Genomic DNA, 18,967 nt, shown 5'->3' with positions numbered 1-18,967 from the left:
AACTACTGTATCATACTGCCTGGTCCACTTCTTCTCTTATCATGAAACTGGAATATTGGCTTATGATGTTTCTCAAATTGGAGGTGGAAAGATGGAGTGAAAAAGATTTTGAGTGATCGGGGCCTGAACATGCAGGAGGGTGAAAGGCGGGCAAGGAACAGAGTGAATTGGATCAATGTGGTATACCGGGGTCGATGTGCTGTCAATGGATTGAATCAGGGCATGTGAAGCGTCTGGGGTAAACCATGGAAAGTTCCGTGGGGCCTGGATGTGGAAAGGGAGCTGTGGTTTTCGGGCATTATTGCATGGGACAGCTGGAGACTGAGTGTGAGCGGGATGGGGCCTTTGTTGTCTTTCCTGCGCTGCCTCCTCCCGGCACAGGAGGTGGAAGGGGGATGTTATGCCGTGTGTGGCGGGATGGCAATGGGGGTGAGTAGGGCAGACCGGTTGAATTGTGTGCATTGTGTGTATAATGGGAGGGGATTTGTTTATGTTTTTTTTTTTTTTTATTTTTTATTATTATATATATATTATATAGCATTTATGGATCTGGAGAAGGCATATGATAGAGTTGATAGAGATGCTCTGTGGAAGGTATTAAGAATGTATGGTGTGGGAGGCAAGTTGTTAGAAGCAGTGAAAAGTTTTTTTTTTTTTTTCATACTATTCGCCATTTTCCCGCGTTAGCGAGGTAGCGTTAAGAACAGAGGACTGGGCCTTTGAGGGAATATCCTCACCTGGACCTCTTCCCTGTTCCTTCTTTTGGAAAATTAAAAAAAACAAGAAAGGGGAGGATTTCCAGCCCCCCGCTCCCTTCCCTTTTAGTCGCCTTCTACGACACGCAGGGAATACGTGGGAAGTATTCTTTCTCCCCTATCCCCAGGGATATATATATATATACACTTTTTTTGCTTTGTCGCTGTATCCCGCGTTTGCGAGGTAGCGCAAGGAAACAGACGAAAGAAATGGCCCAACCCACCCCCACACACATGCACACACACACGCCACACACGCAAATATATATATATAAAATATATATATATATTTTTTTTTTTCATACTATTCGCCATTTTCCCGCGTTAGCGAGGTAGCGTTAAGAACAGAGGACTGGGCCTTTGAGGGAATATCCTCACCTGGCCCCCTTCTCTGTTCCTTCTTTTGGAAAATTAAAAAAAACAAGAAAGGGGAGGATTTCCAGCCCCCCGCTCCCTTCCCTTTTAGTCGCCTTCTACGACACGCAGGAATACGTGGGAAGTATTCTTTCTCCCCTATCCCCAGGGATAATATATATATATTTTTTTTTTTTTTCATACTATTCGCCATTTTCCCGCGTTAGCGAGGTAGCATTAAGAACAGAGGACTGGGCCTTTGAGGGAATATCCTCACCTGGCCCCCTTCTGTTCCTTCTTTTGGAAAATTAAAAAAAACAAGAAAGGGGAGGATTTCCAGCCCCCCGCTCCCTTCCCTTTTAGTCGCCTTCTACGACACGCAGGGAATGCGTGGGAAGTCTTCTTTCTCCCCTATCCCCAGGGATGATGTAAAATAGGATAAAATACGTGAAGAAAACACAAGACTTTACGTAACCTTCCGATGTTCAAGATATGTTACAAGAGTTTTTTTGATACATTTCAGTCAAAGTACTGTTATATTACAATGATAATCTATTTATACTGTGCTCGATATAATATTCTTTTTCTGAAATGACATACATATTACAGTGGAAAGTGGGACTGAATCATAGCAAAAACAACGACTTGCTTTCTTTCACTGTTTAAAAGATGTTACAGTAATTGCTTTTTCAAATTATTCTACGTTAAAAAACTGTTGTATTACAATAAAATTCTATCCTAATTGACTTGAATAAATACTTGAATGGAAATATATAATATTTTTGCTGAAATTATCCGCATTTCTGGACAAAGTGCCATACTGATCGATGGTAAACAATATGCCTTCGGCACTCGGTATTTCAGGCTCAGTGAATCTCAGTTTATAGGATGTAGAGTTATGAGTGAGGATTTTCTGAAATGAGTTTTAGATGCCATAAAATATGGTTCTTTATTACCCTAATTTGTTGTTCCATTACCCTCAAAAACTTAGGTCATCCTATACACAAGGTATATCATAAATAAATGATTTCTTGGCCAAAAATCAAGGGTCGACCTATACACGAGGTAGACTTACAGACAAGTATATATGATACATCCAACAGAAACTACCCTCCCCAGACATACATGTCCTATTCTTCCACTTATAATCTGGAAATCAACCATCACTAAAACACTACAAACAATATTTCAACATATCCTACACCCTTCATGCCTACGACAAAAAAAACTGAGCACTTACTACTCAACTGCACTCTCTGCACACATATGCATACGCGACATCACAACACTTTATGACATGTGGTCCTGACCAGTAAAAGTGGCCAGCTTCCAGAGCAATGAAGGAGCCTCATAAGGATAGAAGGGATTCCTGCAGCTGGAATTCAGTGCATAGGTAATCACAAACATACTTTCTTTTTCAAATCTAACATTACTACAAGGCATAAGTGTCATTCTAAGAGTTTAAACCCTGACTCTAAAATCCTGCTAATGCAAAATGCTGCTTTATGATGTGTTGTTATATGGGGCCCCCAATACACACACTAACTAATGAAAGAACATATAAATGAATTATGTATAAGAAATAAAAAGTAAAAAAAATGCTGCCATCAAGGGGAAAAAATATACGAGAAGCATTTCTTACTGTTTTTCCTTCTAAGGCCTGCCAGTGGAATGTAAGGGAATCAACTTGGGGTGGCACAACCACAACATAGCCCAAAGCATATTTATTCACAGTTCCATTGTGGACGTACCACAGCTGAGATGTCACACCTGTAAAAAAAAGAATTTACCATATGAATAAAAATGCATGATATATATAAAAACATCTCTATAAGTTTTCCATAGAAAATCAGTTGAGAGTATGGGTTGTGCAGTGAACAGAATGAATTGGGTCAATGAGGTATCCAGGAGCAACATGCTGTCAATGAACTAAATCAGGGTATATGAAGATGTCAAGGTAAACAATAGAAATGTCATTCATAAAGCATCCACCTCAAAAAGTGAAATGGTGAAACTGTATGAAAAAATATCAAAGAAATGTTCTAACATATCAGACTGTCAAGTAACTATAGACCTGTTAATTCAACTTTCGCAGTTAGTGTAACTATCAAGTCAGTCATTAGGGATTCAAAAATGAAACATCTTCAGATATACAAGCTTATAAAAGGCAGTCAACATGATTCTTACATGGAAGATCATGCCTTACAAATCTTTTGATTTTTTTTGGAAAAGGTGACAAACCACACTGATGAATGATAACCTGTAACTATAATACATCTGGACTTCTTCACTCCCTTTGATACAGTACCAGAAGCAAGTCCGATGATAAAAGTAAAGGCTCAAGGTCCGGGTGACAGGTGTGGTTGAAAAATAGTAAGCAGTGCGGTGAAAAGAGGAAAAAAGTCAGCAAGTGGTGTCCTACAAGATTTGGTCTAAGGACAACCTCTGTTTGTGATATATATAAATGAATTCGATGATTGTCGGAAATCTATTTAAATGTTCAGATAGGTATAAAAAGAAATTCAAATACCAACAGACCATTGGATCCTAAATAGGGTGTTTGTGATAGTGGTAAAGACAAGACACTCACAGATTAGTGTGGTAAGAGTAAAAAGACATGCAAATCATTCAAAGAGAAAAGCCTATAAACTTTTCCTGGAACTAAGGAGGAACAAATAATGGTCATTCATGGAACTGAAGTGAAAATATTTACAAAAAACTGTTCTTCAATGTCTATGTTGCTGCTTTTAACTCCTCTAACTGATAAATCACTCCATATTTAACAACTCTATTGAAGGAAAAGTACCTTGCGTCACTCATGGTACAGCATTTGCCCAAAAATCTGTATCCAGTACTTCAAGTGCATTCAGACAATCCATCATTAAGAGGCTTGTTACAGCAAATATTATAACGATGGTAAACTTTATTACCAGTATCTAAACACCTTTTAACCTTTTTCTAAGTAAATTAAAGTCATTTGGTCTGCTCTCATAGGATTTGCTTCTCATTCAGGGAATCATTATGGTAGTTTTCCTCTGTACTCTCACCATTCAGTAATTGTCTCTTTTCATGTAAGGTGACCGAAAGCGAACATAGTATTTAAGATAGGGCCATACCAATGACTTGTATAGAATGAGGATAACTTCCCTAGACTTAAATTCTATAGCCCTACCTATGAATCAAAGAAATTTGCTCAGCTTTTTTTTACTGCATACATGGCTTTAGGTCACTAGAGATTATTTTACCCAATTCTTTTTCTCCATTTACATTTTGTAGCAACAAATCTTTTCACTTTTACTACTGATATGTAGAACTTTGAACATCAGAGCTTGTCTACATCAGTCTGAAGCTAGAAATGCTCACTTTCATTTGAGGATTAACTTCCCAACTTAGTAGCATCTGTGAACTTTGATACCTTACAAAGCAGCCCATTATTAGTATCAATAACATAAATGAGGAGAACCAGTTCCAAGATTGATCCCTGTGGAACATCACTTGTTACATCCAACTGTTCTGAGGCTTGTCTATTTCATCACATCTGTGTTTACAACCTGCCAACCAATGTGATCAAGTAAGATTTAATTATATAAATCCCTTACAACACGACGTAAACAAACTATACCTACAGTCACAAGATTGGATGATGTTCTTTAACATGGAAAAGGAGAAGCATGTTCACAGAGCATGGGAACAATAAAAATACACATGTAATATGGGAGTGAAATCTCAAGAGCTGACAGGGAAACTGACTTTGGGGTCACAATCTACAAATCTTTTTTTCCTATTAATAACAATACTAGTAAAAATAAGGCAAGAGGCAGGCAACATTATCAAACTGTTCAAAGATATAATTAGATTTAACTTAGCATGTCTCAACAAACTACAGTTCTTTCATCCACATACGAAATGCTTTGTACATACATGGCATCCTTAAAAGGGAATGAAAACTTTAAAGAAATATGCAAAGGTTGCTGACAAGAATGTTAAAAGAATCCAGAAAAAATACTGTAGTTGTAAGGAAAGTTTAAAAGGAACTTGAGATGAGATGCCAATGGTGTGCAGACGTATAAAAGTATAAATGATTGTATATGGATAAGGGGGCCTTAACAAACATTTTGGAATTCCACAATTGGACATTAATACGGCACTGATACATGTTCTACAAAAGGGACCAAAATTACATGTCAGAAAATACTTCTGGAGAATAATGCAGGAATGGAATAAACTGCCCATATTGAGTTTCAGCATGTAAATAATTTCACAGCAAATACTGAACCATTTATCAAGCACTCAGGGGAGGAGTGGGTACAAATTGAGCCAGTACCACAAGCTATCCTGCAGCAACCATCCCTACAAACAGAAGGGCGGTAGTGATAAGCAAACCTTGTCGGAACAATATATTTTTCTTTAAACAACGAATCTTTTCAGTTTATATCATTTTATTCAACCAGCTCATTTTAACAAAACTAATCAGTAGACCTACCCAGTGAATCAACACATTCACAGTACAAGTCTGCACTAACCGAGCAACTGCTTCACGTCCTGAGAGTCGACGTACAGATCGAGTGAAGGTTGACACATGTCGACCACCGCCATTACCACCAGCAGGAACCACAACCTCATTGTTCACATTCATGGGTTAAGCTGATACCCAGGACCACCACGTCCAGCCACCGAACCCCACACATGTAATGGCTCCCGCTATCACAACAAAGTTCTCAAGGCAACAGGAACGCCTTGTCGTTCACCCGACGCCATCATTATTTACATCCCTTATTCCGATATTTCCCAAAGTAATTTTTTTTTCTGTGATACATGATATGCAACTTATAGATATATAACTGTTTTTTAGAAAAAATCTTAATCTTATCATAATTTTAGTAAGTATTTTGGTAGAAAAATCTGTCTTTATTCTTGTTTGAATGATACCTTGAAAACTAAGCTGAAGTCAGACAGGGCTTCAAACACAATGTTGTAAACAATCAAGAATTTAACGTTTTCTTTTTCTTCGACTGTTGCTCGTTTTCTATAAAAGCACTTCACTCAAAAGTTTTTTACTAAGGATTATCAACTTTACATTACAAGAACCTTATCTACAAGATGGTTCACTGGCGATTTAACTGTTATTTTCATTATATGCCTTATTCACATGGAGTTTCATATAACGACTTCTATTGTTTCTTTTTGATAATATATATCTGAATCCTAATTGTAGTTGAAGTGCCTACTCCCCCCCCTCCGCCACTGAAACTGACTTGAAACAGATTTGAGGAATAACTAACACAAACTGTCTGGGTTTGCTTGCGTAGTTAAATACATACCTACATACACTAATGTAAAGTACAGTTCACTAGACAAAAGATACAGCGATATCGATTGACATAAAAGTAAGATATATGTCTCTCTAAATGAGATTGGTGATATGTCAAGGGCTGAACCAGGTTATACTTGGTTTGGTTTGGTTAAATTAGGCCAGCTTTCCGGGGGGGGGGGGGGGGTAATGAATAGGAGCACCCTCAGAATAACTTAATTACAAAAAAGGCATGACGTTTAATTCCTTGCATTTAATGTATGTTATAAAGCCTATGGTAGCATGAGTCAGAGCATTAAACTTTATGACAATCCATAATGATATTAAGGGGGAGAGGCAATGATGATCCTAGAAAATATGAAGTAAGAGTAGGGAAACGCCTCTGGAAATCAACAGAATTAATGAAAACCGAAGTGTTGGAAGAGTTTACCACTTCAGCCTCTACTGACAGTTCGCCTACAATAAGTGTGTTTACTGAAGTTTCAATACTTGTCGTCAAGGGATGGTGTCATTGTGTATTACCATTAGCTTTGGATGTTGATTTTTTTGCAAAGTCATTATTGTGTTTAGAAGATTCAAGAACAGTTGTGGAGAATGTACATCACTATATGATATTAAATTGGCCTGTGGTACAGATGGTTATGTACACCATACAGCGTCAGAGCAGCAGTCCCGTCTTGTGGGAGATAGGAGTAGGTGACCTTTCTCTTAGCAGATAGGTGCCCCGTCTTCTAGTAGATAACAGCAGCGGTCCCATCTTTTGGCAAATAGGGGTAGGTGACCCATCTTCTGGCAGATAAGTAGCCTGTGTCCTTCCAGTTAGGGGCCCTATCTTCTAAAAAAAAAAAAAAAAAAAAAAAAAAAAAGAAAGGGCATCAGTCTTCTGTCAGATAGGGGTAACTTCTGACGTGTAGGGGACCTGTCTTCTGGCAGATAATAGTCGTTCCCTCCAGCAGATAAAGGGGCCCTGACAGATAAGAATCCTGTTTTCTGACAACAGAGGTTCTGTTTTTGTCAGGTATAAGTTCTGTCTTCTGGCATATAGGTGCCCCATCTGCTCATAGATGGGATCCCGTCTTTCAGCAAATAGGGAGCCCTGTCATTTGGTAGATAGGGTTCGAGTCTTCTGGTAGACAAAGGGTCTGGCTTTGGGCACATAGGGGGACCACATCTGACTGATAGGAGCCCTGTCTTTTGGCAGATAGGGGGCATATCTTTTGACAGAAAGGGGGACTTTCTTCCGGCAGATAGGAACTCAGTCTTGTAATCCTGTGGGCCTTATAGGTGATAAATCCAGTTGTGTGAACATCTCTGGTTTATTTGAACTACAAAAAGAGCTCAAAAGGTGAAACATTAGTGCTAGACTGTTTTTGTGATTCCTCATATTGTAACTGTAATGTATGCTTCATTATATATGTTGATTATAAGAGTTCTTTTGGCTGCCCAAATCTCTGAAAAAAATCTCTATCTCTGTCTTAAGTGTGGATAGGGGAGAAAGAATACTTCCCACGTGTTTCCCACTGTTGTATAAGGCGACTGAAGGGGGCGGGAGCGGGGAACTTGAAACTCTCCCCTCCTTGTATTTCAATTTCTAAAAGGGGAAACAGGAGTTGAGCAGGGAGTGCTCATCCTTCTCGGAAGCTCAGATTGGGGTGTCTGAATGTGTGTGGATGTAACCAAGAAAGGAGAGATAGGTAGTATGTTTGTGGAAAGAAGCCTGGATGTTCTGGCTGTGAGTGAAATGAAGCTCAAGAGTAAAGGGGAAGAGTGGGTTGGTAAGAGGACAAGAGTTAAGGAAAGATAAGCAGTACTCCTGAAGCAGGAGTTGTGGGAGTGTGTGATAGTGCAAAAAGGTTAATTCTAGATTGATGTGGGTAAAACTGAAAGTGGATAGAGGGAGAGATGGGAGATAATTGGTGCTTATGCACCTGGTCATGAGAAGAAAGATCATGAGAGATAAGCGTTTTGGGAGCAGCTGAGTGAGTGTCTCAACAGCTTTGATGCACGAGATTGGGTCTTAATGATGGGTGATTTAAGTGCAAAGGTGGATGATGTGGCAGTTGAGGGTATAAATGGTGTACATAGCTTATCCAGTGTTGAGAATGGAAATGGTGAAGAGCTTGTGGATTTGTGTGCTGAAAAAAGACTGGTGATTGGGAATACTTGGTTTGAGATGAGAATCATACATAAGTATACATATATGAGTAGGAGAGATGGTCAAAGGGCATTATTGGATTATGTGCTAATTGATAGGTGTGTAAAAGAGACTTCTGAATGTTAATGTGCTGAGAAGAGCAGCTGGAGGGATGTCTGATCTCTATCTTGTGGAGGTGAAGGTGAAGATTTGTAGGTTTTTAAAAAGAGAGAATATTGGGAAGAGATTGGTAAGAATCAGTGAGCTTGGAAAGGAGACTTGTGTGAGGAAGTACCAGGAGTGAATGAGTGTGGAATGGCAAAAGGTGAGAGCAAATGACGTGAGGAGAGTGGGTGAGGAATGGGATGTGTTTAGGGAAGCAGTGATGGCAAGTGCAAAAGATGCATGTGGTGTGAGAAAGGTGGAAGGTGGGCAGATTAGAAAGGGTAGTGAGTGTTGGGATGAGGTAAAGTTGTTAGTAAAAGGGAAAAGAGAAGCGTTGGGATGATACTTGCAAGGAAGGAGTGCAAATGACTTTGAGTTGTATAATAGAAAGTGGCATGTCAAGAGAAAGGTGCAAGGGTTGAAAAGGAGGGCAAATGGGAGTTGGGGTGAGAACGTTTCATTAAACTTTAGGGAAATAAAAAGATGTTTTTATCCCTGGGGATAGGGAATAAAGAATACTTCCCACATATTCACTGCGTGTCATAAAAGGCGACTGAAAGGGGAGGGGGCTGGGGGCTGCAAATCCTCCCCTCCAGTTTTTACTTTAACAGAAGAAGGAACAGAGAAGGGGACTAAGTGAGTATTTTCCCTCTTTGGCTCAGTCTTTTGTTCTTAATGCTACCTCACTAACGTGGGAAATGGTGAATATGTATGAAAAAAGATGTCTTGAAAGGAAGTAAATAATGTGCATAAGACAAGAGAACAAATGAGAACATTGATGAAGGAGGCAAGTGGGGAAGTAAAAATGGGTAGTGATGAAGATATAAGGAGATGGAGTGAGTATTTTGAAAGTTAGTGGAATGTGTTTGATGATAGATTTGCAGATGTAGGGTGTTTTGGTCAGGGTAGTGTGTGAAGTGAAAGGGTCAGGGAGAATGGTTTGGTTAAGAGAGAAGAGGTAGTGAGGGCTTTGCGGAAGATGAAGTATGGCAAGATGGCGGGTTTGGATGGTATTGCAGTTGAATTTATTCGGAAAGGGGATGACTGTGTTGTTCATTGGTTGGTAAGGATCAATGTGTATATGGATTATGTTGAAGTGCCAGAGGATTGGTGGAATGCATACATAGTGCCATTGTACAAAGGTAAAGGGGATAAAGGTGATGTGGATAGGGAGCTGTGGTTTCGGTGCATTACACATGACATCTAGAGACTGAGTGTGAGTGAATGTGGCCATTTTTGTCTGTTTTCCTGGCACTGCCTCACTGAAGCAGGGGGTAGCGATGCTATTTCCTTTGGGACAGGGTAGCACTGGGAATGTATGAAGGAAAGTAAGTATGATTATGTACTTGCGTATATGTCTGTGTATGTTATGTAAATGTATGTATATGTACATGTATGGGCATTTATGTTTATATATTTATGTGTATGTGGGTGGGTGGGCTATTCTTCATCTGTTTCCTGGCGCTACCTCGCAGATGCAGGAAACAGCGATCAAGTATAATGGTGATAAATATCAAAATATACACAAATACATACACATACACAGACTTATACATACATACATATGTACATATTCATACCTGCTTTCCTTCCATTCCCGGTGCTACCCTGCCCCACAGGAAACAGCATCGCTACCCCTGTTTCAGTAAGGTAGCACCAGGAAAACAGACAAAAAAGGCCATGCTCATTCACACTCAGTCTCTAGCTGTCATGTGTAATGTCCCAAAACCACAGCTTTCTATCCACATTTAGGCCTCACGGACCTTTCCATGATGTTTCACATGCCCTGTTTCAATCCATTGACAACGCGTCGACCCTGGTATACCACGTTGTTCCAGTTCACTCTATTCCTTGCATGCCTCTCACCCTCTTGTATGTTCAGGCCCCAATCGCTCAAAATCTTTTTCACTCCATTTCTCCACCTCCAATTTGGTCTCCCACTTCTCTTTTTCCCTCAGTGTCTGACACATATATCCTCTTTGTCAATCTTTCTTTACTCATTCTCTCCATATGTCCAAACCATTTCAACACACCCCTTTTCTGCTCTCTCAACCACACTCTTTTTATTTCCACACATCTCTCTTACCTTTTCATTACTTACTCGATCAAACCACCTCACACTCCATATTTTCCTCAAACATCTCATTTCCAGCATATCCACCCTCCTTCGTACATCCCTGTCTATAGCCCAAGCCTTGCAACCGTATAGTATTGCTGGGACTACGGTTCCTTTAAACATACCTATTTTTGCTCTACGAGATAGCGTTCACTCCTTCCACTTCATCGCTCCCAGAACCTTCACCCCCTACCCCACCGTGTGACTTGTTTCCGCTTCAATGGCTCCATTCGCTGGTGAGTCCAATTTTGTACGTTTGCTTTTAATTGTCTTGTCATTTTGTGAAGCTTGTTGCAATGTCTTATTGTTTCCTAATGGTACTTTTCTGTCACTCATATACATCTATTTTTCTCTTTCTGCTCTAATTACCTATGCCATTCTTCTAAGTAGTCCTCTCCCACCTACATTCATTATTTACTGTAATTATGTTATCTTTCCTTCTATAATTCTTAATTCCATAGCTCAGGCACCTATTTCTTGTCTAAATCTGACCTCTTGTGCATCTTTCGGCACTCTTGATATTTGTCTATAAACACCATTTTCTACTCTTTGTAAACAAGCTATGTCAGTCTTAGTGAGCCAGAAAGATGGTTGGTAATGTGATGTACTTCTAAAGGTTTTCCTATTAGAATTATGTTACAGCTTTAAGCAGTCAGGGTATGTTAAGTTTTCCATGTGTTTTGTTTGTAGCCTAGGCTTGTCTTATTGCATATTACAACAGTTTCTAGTTATTTACTATGATTTCCGGATATTTGGTATATTGATTAACTTTTATGACTAATATTCTTTTAGTTGGTCTTTCATATTGAATATGCTTGTATTACTCTTATCTTTATTTATAGTTAACCCACATTCATCACTCGCTCCACTTAGAGTATCAGTCATTTCTTGCTTCATCAACTCCACTAGGCTATATCAAATCATCATCTGTAAAGATTCTTTTTTTTTTAGATTTATGATCAAATCCTTTTCCTAAATTTTCCAATTCTTGTATAATTTCATATGCAATTGATTTAAAGAGTGTAGTGGAGCCTGTGCATCCCTGTTTTATCCACTTCTTACGTTCAAGTCTGACTTATCTATTCCATTATTCATATATGTACTGTCTCCCTTATATACAATGATTGTTATGTTTGATTTTATGTGTACTTTTGATTCCATTTTAGTGGGTGCTCTGGCATTCTTGGTTGAGTTTTTGGAGTGACATGATTAAAAGGAGCACAAAATCAGATTTTACTACAACACCAGCATTTTATTGGATAGGATACTTAAGATGAAGTAATAGAGGGCAGTGAGTTTCTGGAAGTGCAGGTGAAGATTCAAGGCCACAAGGAGGACTGCTACCAACAAAGGAAACGCAGCAGTGGCCTCTCTGAGTTAGATTCTTGGTAGAAGACGTCAAAGCACTAGTAAGTGAGCATGTTTGTCTAAAGGCATAGGTTACAGCTTGACTGACCTTCTTGTGATGCCCAAGTATATAAGAGGCAATGAGGTCAGGTCTGGGAGGGCTAGCAATTCTCAAAGGGAATTAGAGACTTTGAAGCTAAATGTCACAGGCTCTAACTTCTCTCTCCATGCTCTTGGACTGAGGTTAAGTCCATAAGAGCAGGACATCCCGTTGAGCAGTACCTTCTGTTGAGCTTGGGTTTCCTTTTGAACCAAGACATCTTGTTGACCCAGGTCATCCTGTTGAGTCGGTGCTTCCTGTTTCGTCAGGTCATGTGAGCCAAGTTTTCTTTTTGAGCCTTGGCTTCTTGTTGAGCTAAGTCTTCCTGTTGAGGTAAGTTTTGCTGTTGAGTCTTGTTGATCCTGGTCTTCTTGTTGAGCCAAGTTTTGCTGTTGAGCCTGGGCTTCTTGTTGATCCAGGTTTTCCTGTTGAGCCTGGACTTCTTGTTGATCCGGGTCTTCCTGTTGAGCCAAGTTTTGCTGTTAAACCTGGACTTCTTGTTGATCCAGGTCTTCTCGTTGAGTCTGGACTTCTTGTTGATCCGGGTATTCCTGTTAAGCCAGGACTTCTTGTTGATCCAGGTCTTCCTGTATAGCCTGGACTTCTTGTTGATCCTGATCTTTCTGTTGAGCCTGGACGTCTTGTTGATCCTGATCTTCCTGTATAGCCTGGACTTCTTGTTGATCCTGATCTTCTTGTTGAGCCTGGACGTCTTGTTGATCCTGGTCTTCCTGTTGAGCCTGGACTTCTTGTTGATCCGGGTCTTCCTGTATAGCCTGGACTTCTTGTTGGTCTGGGTCGTCCTGTTGAGCCTGGGCTTTAATTGATCCAGGTCTTCTTGTTGAGCCTGGACTTTTTGGTGACCAAGTCTTCCTGTTGAGCCTGGTCTTCCTTTTAAGCCAAGTTTCATTATTGAGCCTAGACATTTTGTTGATCCAGGTCTTGCTGTTGAACCAGGTCTTCCTGCTAGTCTGGGCTTACTATTAAGCCAGATCTTCCCGTTGAGCCATCACTTCTTGTTGAAACAGGTCTTTCTGTTGAGCCTGGGATCCCTGTTGAGCCAATTCTTCCTTTTAAGCCAAAGCTTCCTGTTGAGCCAGAACTTCCTGTTAAGTCGGGACTTCTTGTTGAATTAGGACTTCTTTTGGAACCAGGACTACCTGTTATACCTTGATTTCCTGTTGAGCCAGTTCTTCCAGAACTTTCTGTTAAGCCATGTCTTCATGTTAAGCCAGGTCTTCCAAGGCTTCCTGTTGAGCCAGGTGGGGCTAAGGTTTTCTGGGTTCCCTGGTAGGTAGGTGTGGCCTGTCCTGCTGGAGGACTGAAGCAAGGCTGATGTGGTCCCGGGAACCCCTTTCCCTAGTGCTCGTAGGAAACGTAGGCAACGCTAGGTCAGGTCACAGTTCTGACCGAGTGAGGTCATAGGCATAGCTATCTTAGGTCACTCTTCTCTTTATGAGTGAGTCATAATGTTTGATATAACTAGTTCAGGTCAGTTGCCTGGCTCTACGTAGTAAGGTGAATTGACCTTAACCAATGGGATGCTCGGCACAGTCACACTCCGGGCCGGCTATGCCTTCCTCACATGCCTCCTTGCAGAAATCTTCCCAGGGGTTCTCTGTGGTGGCAGCCAGTACCCCCTTATTGCCTCTGCTATTGGTGATCGGTACTCTTTTGTTTCCATGATTGGTGGCACCCAGTACATTCATGCTGCCACCAATCATAACAACCTTCCTGCTCTCCTCGTACTGCCAGGGTTCAGCTAAGACCCACATGGATGGTTGAGGTACAACAGATGCAAGTACAGGTAAAGCTGGTGCAAGTGCAGCAGATGCAGGTACAGCTGGTGTAAGTATGGTTGATGCAGGTACCACAGGTGCAGATACAGCAGATGCAGGTACATGTACAGATGGGCATGGCAAGGGTGAATGTAGAGAGCGGCAGTTAGTGGTGACAGGGGCAACCATCATCAGAACACACACGGCTGGCCACATCTTCAACATGACCATCTTTGTGACCGAAGAGGAAAAGTTCAACATTAGTGTCATGTTTATGTTACGTAATATACTGTTACTGTTCTGTATTACATTTATAGTCATGTGGTAGTAACTGAACACAGGATATTAACTCCTCCAGTGCAGTGTTGTCCTTGCATGACCTAACCAGCCATCATGGCACCAACATCATAAGTAAACAGTCAGTCACCAAAAAATTGACACTGTCACCTCAGGCCACCTGCCTAGAAATTGCTGCCACATGATTCGTTATGCACACATAGCGAACATCTGTACCACATATACCACTATCTTCAGACATGACTCATCATACACACATAATGTACATCTATACCATATACACCAGTATCTTCAGACATGACTCGCCATACACACAGCGTACATCTATACCACATATACCAGGTTCTTCAGACATGACCTCACCATACACGCATAGTGAACATCTAATCCACTTACACCAGTATCTTCAGATACGATTCACTATACATACACAGTGTACATCTATACCACATACACCAGTATCTTCATACATGACTCATTATACTTACATTGTGTACATTATACCACATACACCTGTATCTTCAGACATGACTCACCATACACACACGGTGAACATCTATATCACATATATCAGTATCTTTTTCTGTTTCCCATTTTAGAAAGTTAAAAAGTGAATGTAGGTTTGCGGCAGGGGTGTGTGATGTCTCCATGGTTGTTTAATTTGTTTATGGATGGGGTTGTTAGGGAGGTGAATGCAAGAGTTTTGGAAAGAGGGGCAAGTATGAAGTCTGTTGGGGATGAGAGAGCTTGGGAAGTGAGTCAGTTGTTGTTCGCTGATGATACAGCGCTGGTGGCTGATTCATGTCAGAAACTGCAGAAGCTGGTGACTGAGTTTGGTAAAGTGTGTGAAAGAAGAAAGTTAAGAGTAAATGTGAATAAGAGCAAGGTTATTAGGTACAGTAGGGTTGAGGGTCAAGTCAATTGGGAGGTGAGTTTGAATGGAGAAAAACTGGAGGAAGTGAAGTGTTTTAGATATCTGGGAGTGGATCTGGCAGCGGATGGAACCATGGAAGCGGAAGTGGATCATAGGGTGGGGGAGGGGGCGAAAATTCTGGGAGCCTTGAAGAATGTGTTGAAGTCGAGAACATTATCTCGGAAAGCAAAAATGGGTATGTTTGAAGGAATAGTGGTTCCAACAATGTTGTATGGTTGCGAGGCGTGGGCTATGGATAGAGTTGTGCGCAGGAGGATGGATGTGCTGGAAATGAGATGTTTGAGGACAATGTGTGGTGTGAGGTGGTTTGATCGAGTAAGTAACGTGAGGGTAAGAGAGATGTGTGGAAATAAAAAGAGCGTGGTTGAGAGAGCAGAAGAGGGTGTTTTGAAATGGTTTGGGCACATGGAGAGAATGAGTGAGGAAAGATTAACCAAGAGGATATATGTGTCGGAGGTGGAGGGAACGAGGAAGAGAGGGAGACCAAATTGGAGGTGGAAAGATGGAGTGAAAAAGATTTTGTGTGATCGGGGCCTGAACATGCAGGAGGGTGAAAGGAGGGCAAGGAATAGAGTGAATTGGAGCGATGTGGTATACCGGGGTTGACGTGCTGTCAGTGGATTGAATCAAGGCATGTGAAGCGTCTGGGGTAAACCATGGAAAGCTGTGTAGGTATGTATATTTGCGTGTGTGGACGTATGTATATACATGTGTATGGGGGTGGGTTGGGCCATTTCTTTCGTCTGTTTCCTTGCGCTACCTCGCAAACGCGGGAGACAGCGACAAATCAAAAAAAAAAAAAATCAGTATCTTTGGACATGACTCGCCATACACACATAATGTACATATATACCACGTTCACCAGTATCTTTAGACATGACACCATACTCACTAGTATACATCTATGCCACATACACCAGTATCTTCAGATATGACTATACGTACATAGTGTACATCTGTACCACATACACTAGTATCTTATACATGACTCGTTATACACACATAGTGTACATCTATACTATATGCACCATTATTTTTAGATATGGCTCACCATACACACATTGTGTGCATCTATACCACATACACTAGTATCTTCAGACACAAGACACCACACACACACACACACACACACACACACACACACACACACACACACACACACACACACACACACATACATATTGTACATCTGTACCACATGCACCAGTATCTTTAGATATGACTCATGATACACACATAGTGAACATCTATGCCACATACACCAGTATCTTCAGACATGACTCACCATGCACACATTGTACATCTATACCACATGTACCAATATCTTCAGAATGACTTCTTACACACCCATAGTGTATATCTACACCACATTCAGCAGTATCTTCAGACTTGACTCTCTATACACACACAGTGTACATCTATACCACATACACCAGTATCATCAGACATGACTCACCATACATAGTGAACACCTACACCACATACACCACTATCTTCATACATGACTCGTCATACACACATAGTATACATCCATACCACATACACCAGTACCTTCAGACATGACTCGATATACATACTTATTGTGCATTTATACCACATACACCAGTATCCTCAGACATGACTCACCATACACACATAGAGTACATGTATACCACATGCACCAGTATGTTCAGATATGATACCATACACACATGGTGAACATCTGTACCACATATACCAGTATCTTCAGACATGACTAGCCATACGCACATAATGTACATCTATACCACATTCACCAGTATTTTCAGACACGACTTACCATGCACACATAGTGTACATCTATACCACATACAGCAGTATCTTCAGACATGACTCAGTATACACACATAATGTACATTTATACCACATTCACCATTATTTTCAGACATGACTCAGTACACAGTGTACATCTATACCACATGCAACAGTATCTTCAGATATGACTCACGATACACACATGGTGTACATCTATACCACAGATACCAGTATCTTCAGACATGACTATCGAGACACATATTGAACAGGCCTGATCAAGATAAACCTTCCATCAATGGGTTTAATGAATAATCTTAGGCCTGATCAAGATAAACCATCCATCAACGGGTTTAACGAACGATCTTGGGCCTGATCAAGATAAACCTTCCATCAATGGGTTTAATGAATAATCTTAGGCCTGATCAAGATAAACCTTCCATCAACGGGTTTAACGAACGATCTTGGGCCTGATCAAGATAAACCTTCCATCAACGGGTTTAACGAACGATCTTGGGCCTGATCAAGATAAACCTTCCAGCAATAGGTTTAATGAATAATCTTAGGCAGGATCAAGATAAACCTTCCATCAACGGGTTTAACGAACAATCTTAGGCCTGATCAAGATAAACCTTCCATCAACGGGTTTAACGAACAATCTTAGGCCTGATCAAGATAAACCTTCCATCAACGGGTTTAACGAACAATATTAGGCCTGATCAAGATAAACCTTCCATCAACGGGTTTAACGAACAATATTAGGCCTGATCAAGATAAACCTTCCATCAACGGGTTTAACGAACAATATTAGGCCTGATCAAGATAAACCTTCCATCAACGGGTTTAACGAACAATCTTAGGCCTGGTCAAGATAAACCTTCCATCAACGTGTTTAATGAATAATCAGGCCTGATCAAGATAAACCTGCCATCAATGGGTTTAATGAATAATCAGGCCTGGTCAAGATAAACCTGCCATCAATGGGTTTAATGAATAATCAGGCCTGGTCAAGATAAACCTTCCATCAATGGGTTTAATGAATAATCAGGCCTGGTCAAGATAAACCTGCCATCAGCGGGGTTAACGAACAGAGAAAACTTTGTACACTTGTTTGTTGGCGCCGCCATAAGACACGGTCTTACCTCTTGCCTTGCCTCCCACATATGTTGTGAGTACCAAGTCGACCTCATCAATAGAGGAGTACGAGAATGTCCCCGGTAGATGTGGTCCGTGGCAGGTTTAGGAACTTGTATATCGCTAAGGTTTGTTATAATAAGCAGAGCTCATGGTTGGCGAGCTGTGGCTGCTGGAGTCTGTCTGTGAGTGGAGGACCAAACCTTTATATAGCAGGTAACCGTCATGCAAGGCTATGAGCCGGCCTCCTCCACTTGACGTCACCGGCCTGGCTGGCGACACTTGAAGTAGCAGGTGGAGCGAGCAGGAGACGGGCGCCCCTCTCTCTTCACTGCTCGAGTGCTCTAATGACGTCACTCGTCTATTTGTGTTGTAGTGGTAAAAGAGTAGTTAGTTCCCACGTTGCTGGTGAAGCGCCCCAATTACATCACAAAGTTTGTTGAGTCATTAGAAGATGTTTACACCAGTAATATGTTGTTCCACGCTAAATGATTTTGTCATTACAGCAAATGAGGCAGCTGAGAACCACGTTAGATCAATATACATTGTGCATATAACAAGAATATTTCACTTGTTACCTCCTCAACTGGTCTTGGTGTGTCTCATTACAGCCAGGCTAACGGAGTACACCTCATATCAAACTTAACCAATATTGTCATCCAGTCTTTAACTTCTTGCATCTACACACTTTACTAATTTCACTTCCATTTCTTCCTTTAATTTAAGAAATGGCTTCGTTGGCGAATGCCATCCCTTTGATGATAAAAGAAGG

General features: G+C 40.8%; 2 protein-coding genes across 3 annotated transcripts in view; both read right to left on the bottom strand.

Annotated features, from left to right (window-relative positions):
* Positions 1-5,877, bottom strand: part of LOC139757299 (tyrosine-protein kinase Dnt-like) — a 144,259-nt gene extending 138,382 nt beyond the window's left edge. Inside the window, exons 1-2 of one of the 2 annotated variants that reach the window (XM_071677672.1) lie at positions 5,633-5,877; positions 2,752-2,879 (exon numbers count right to left, since the gene is read on the bottom strand). In XM_071677672.1, the coding sequence (XP_071533773.1) occupies positions 2,752-2,879; positions 5,633-5,732 (228 nt within the window). In that variant the 5' untranslated portion in view covers positions 5,733-5,877. Of the gene's footprint in view, positions 1-2,751; positions 2,881-5,632 lie in introns of those variants that run through there. The other variant, XM_071677673.1, reaches the window with a different exon arrangement.
* A 6,189-nt stretch (positions 5,878-12,066) lies between these two features.
* On the bottom strand, positions 12,067-18,386 carry LOC139757292 (uncharacterized). The gene is made up of 2 exons (XM_071677661.1): positions 18,204-18,386; positions 12,067-14,291 (listed from the first exon to the last, which is right to left on the bottom strand). Exon 2 carries the CDS (start codon positions 13,190-13,192, stop codon positions 12,548-12,550), a length of 645 nt encoding a protein of 214 aa, XP_071533762.1. The 5' UTR covers positions 13,193-14,291; positions 18,204-18,386; the 3' UTR covers positions 12,067-12,547.
* Between the last annotated feature and the right edge of the window lie 581 nt (positions 18,387-18,967).

The sequence above is a fragment of the Panulirus ornatus genome, chromosome 25, assembly GCF_036320965.1.
Source record: "Panulirus ornatus isolate Po-2019 chromosome 25, ASM3632096v1, whole genome shotgun sequence".
In the NCBI taxonomy this organism is placed as follows: domain Eukaryota; kingdom Metazoa; phylum Arthropoda; class Malacostraca; order Decapoda; family Palinuridae; genus Panulirus; species Panulirus ornatus.
The sequence above is the reverse complement of the archived record's forward strand: the minus strand, read 5'-3'. Positions and strand labels throughout refer to the sequence as shown.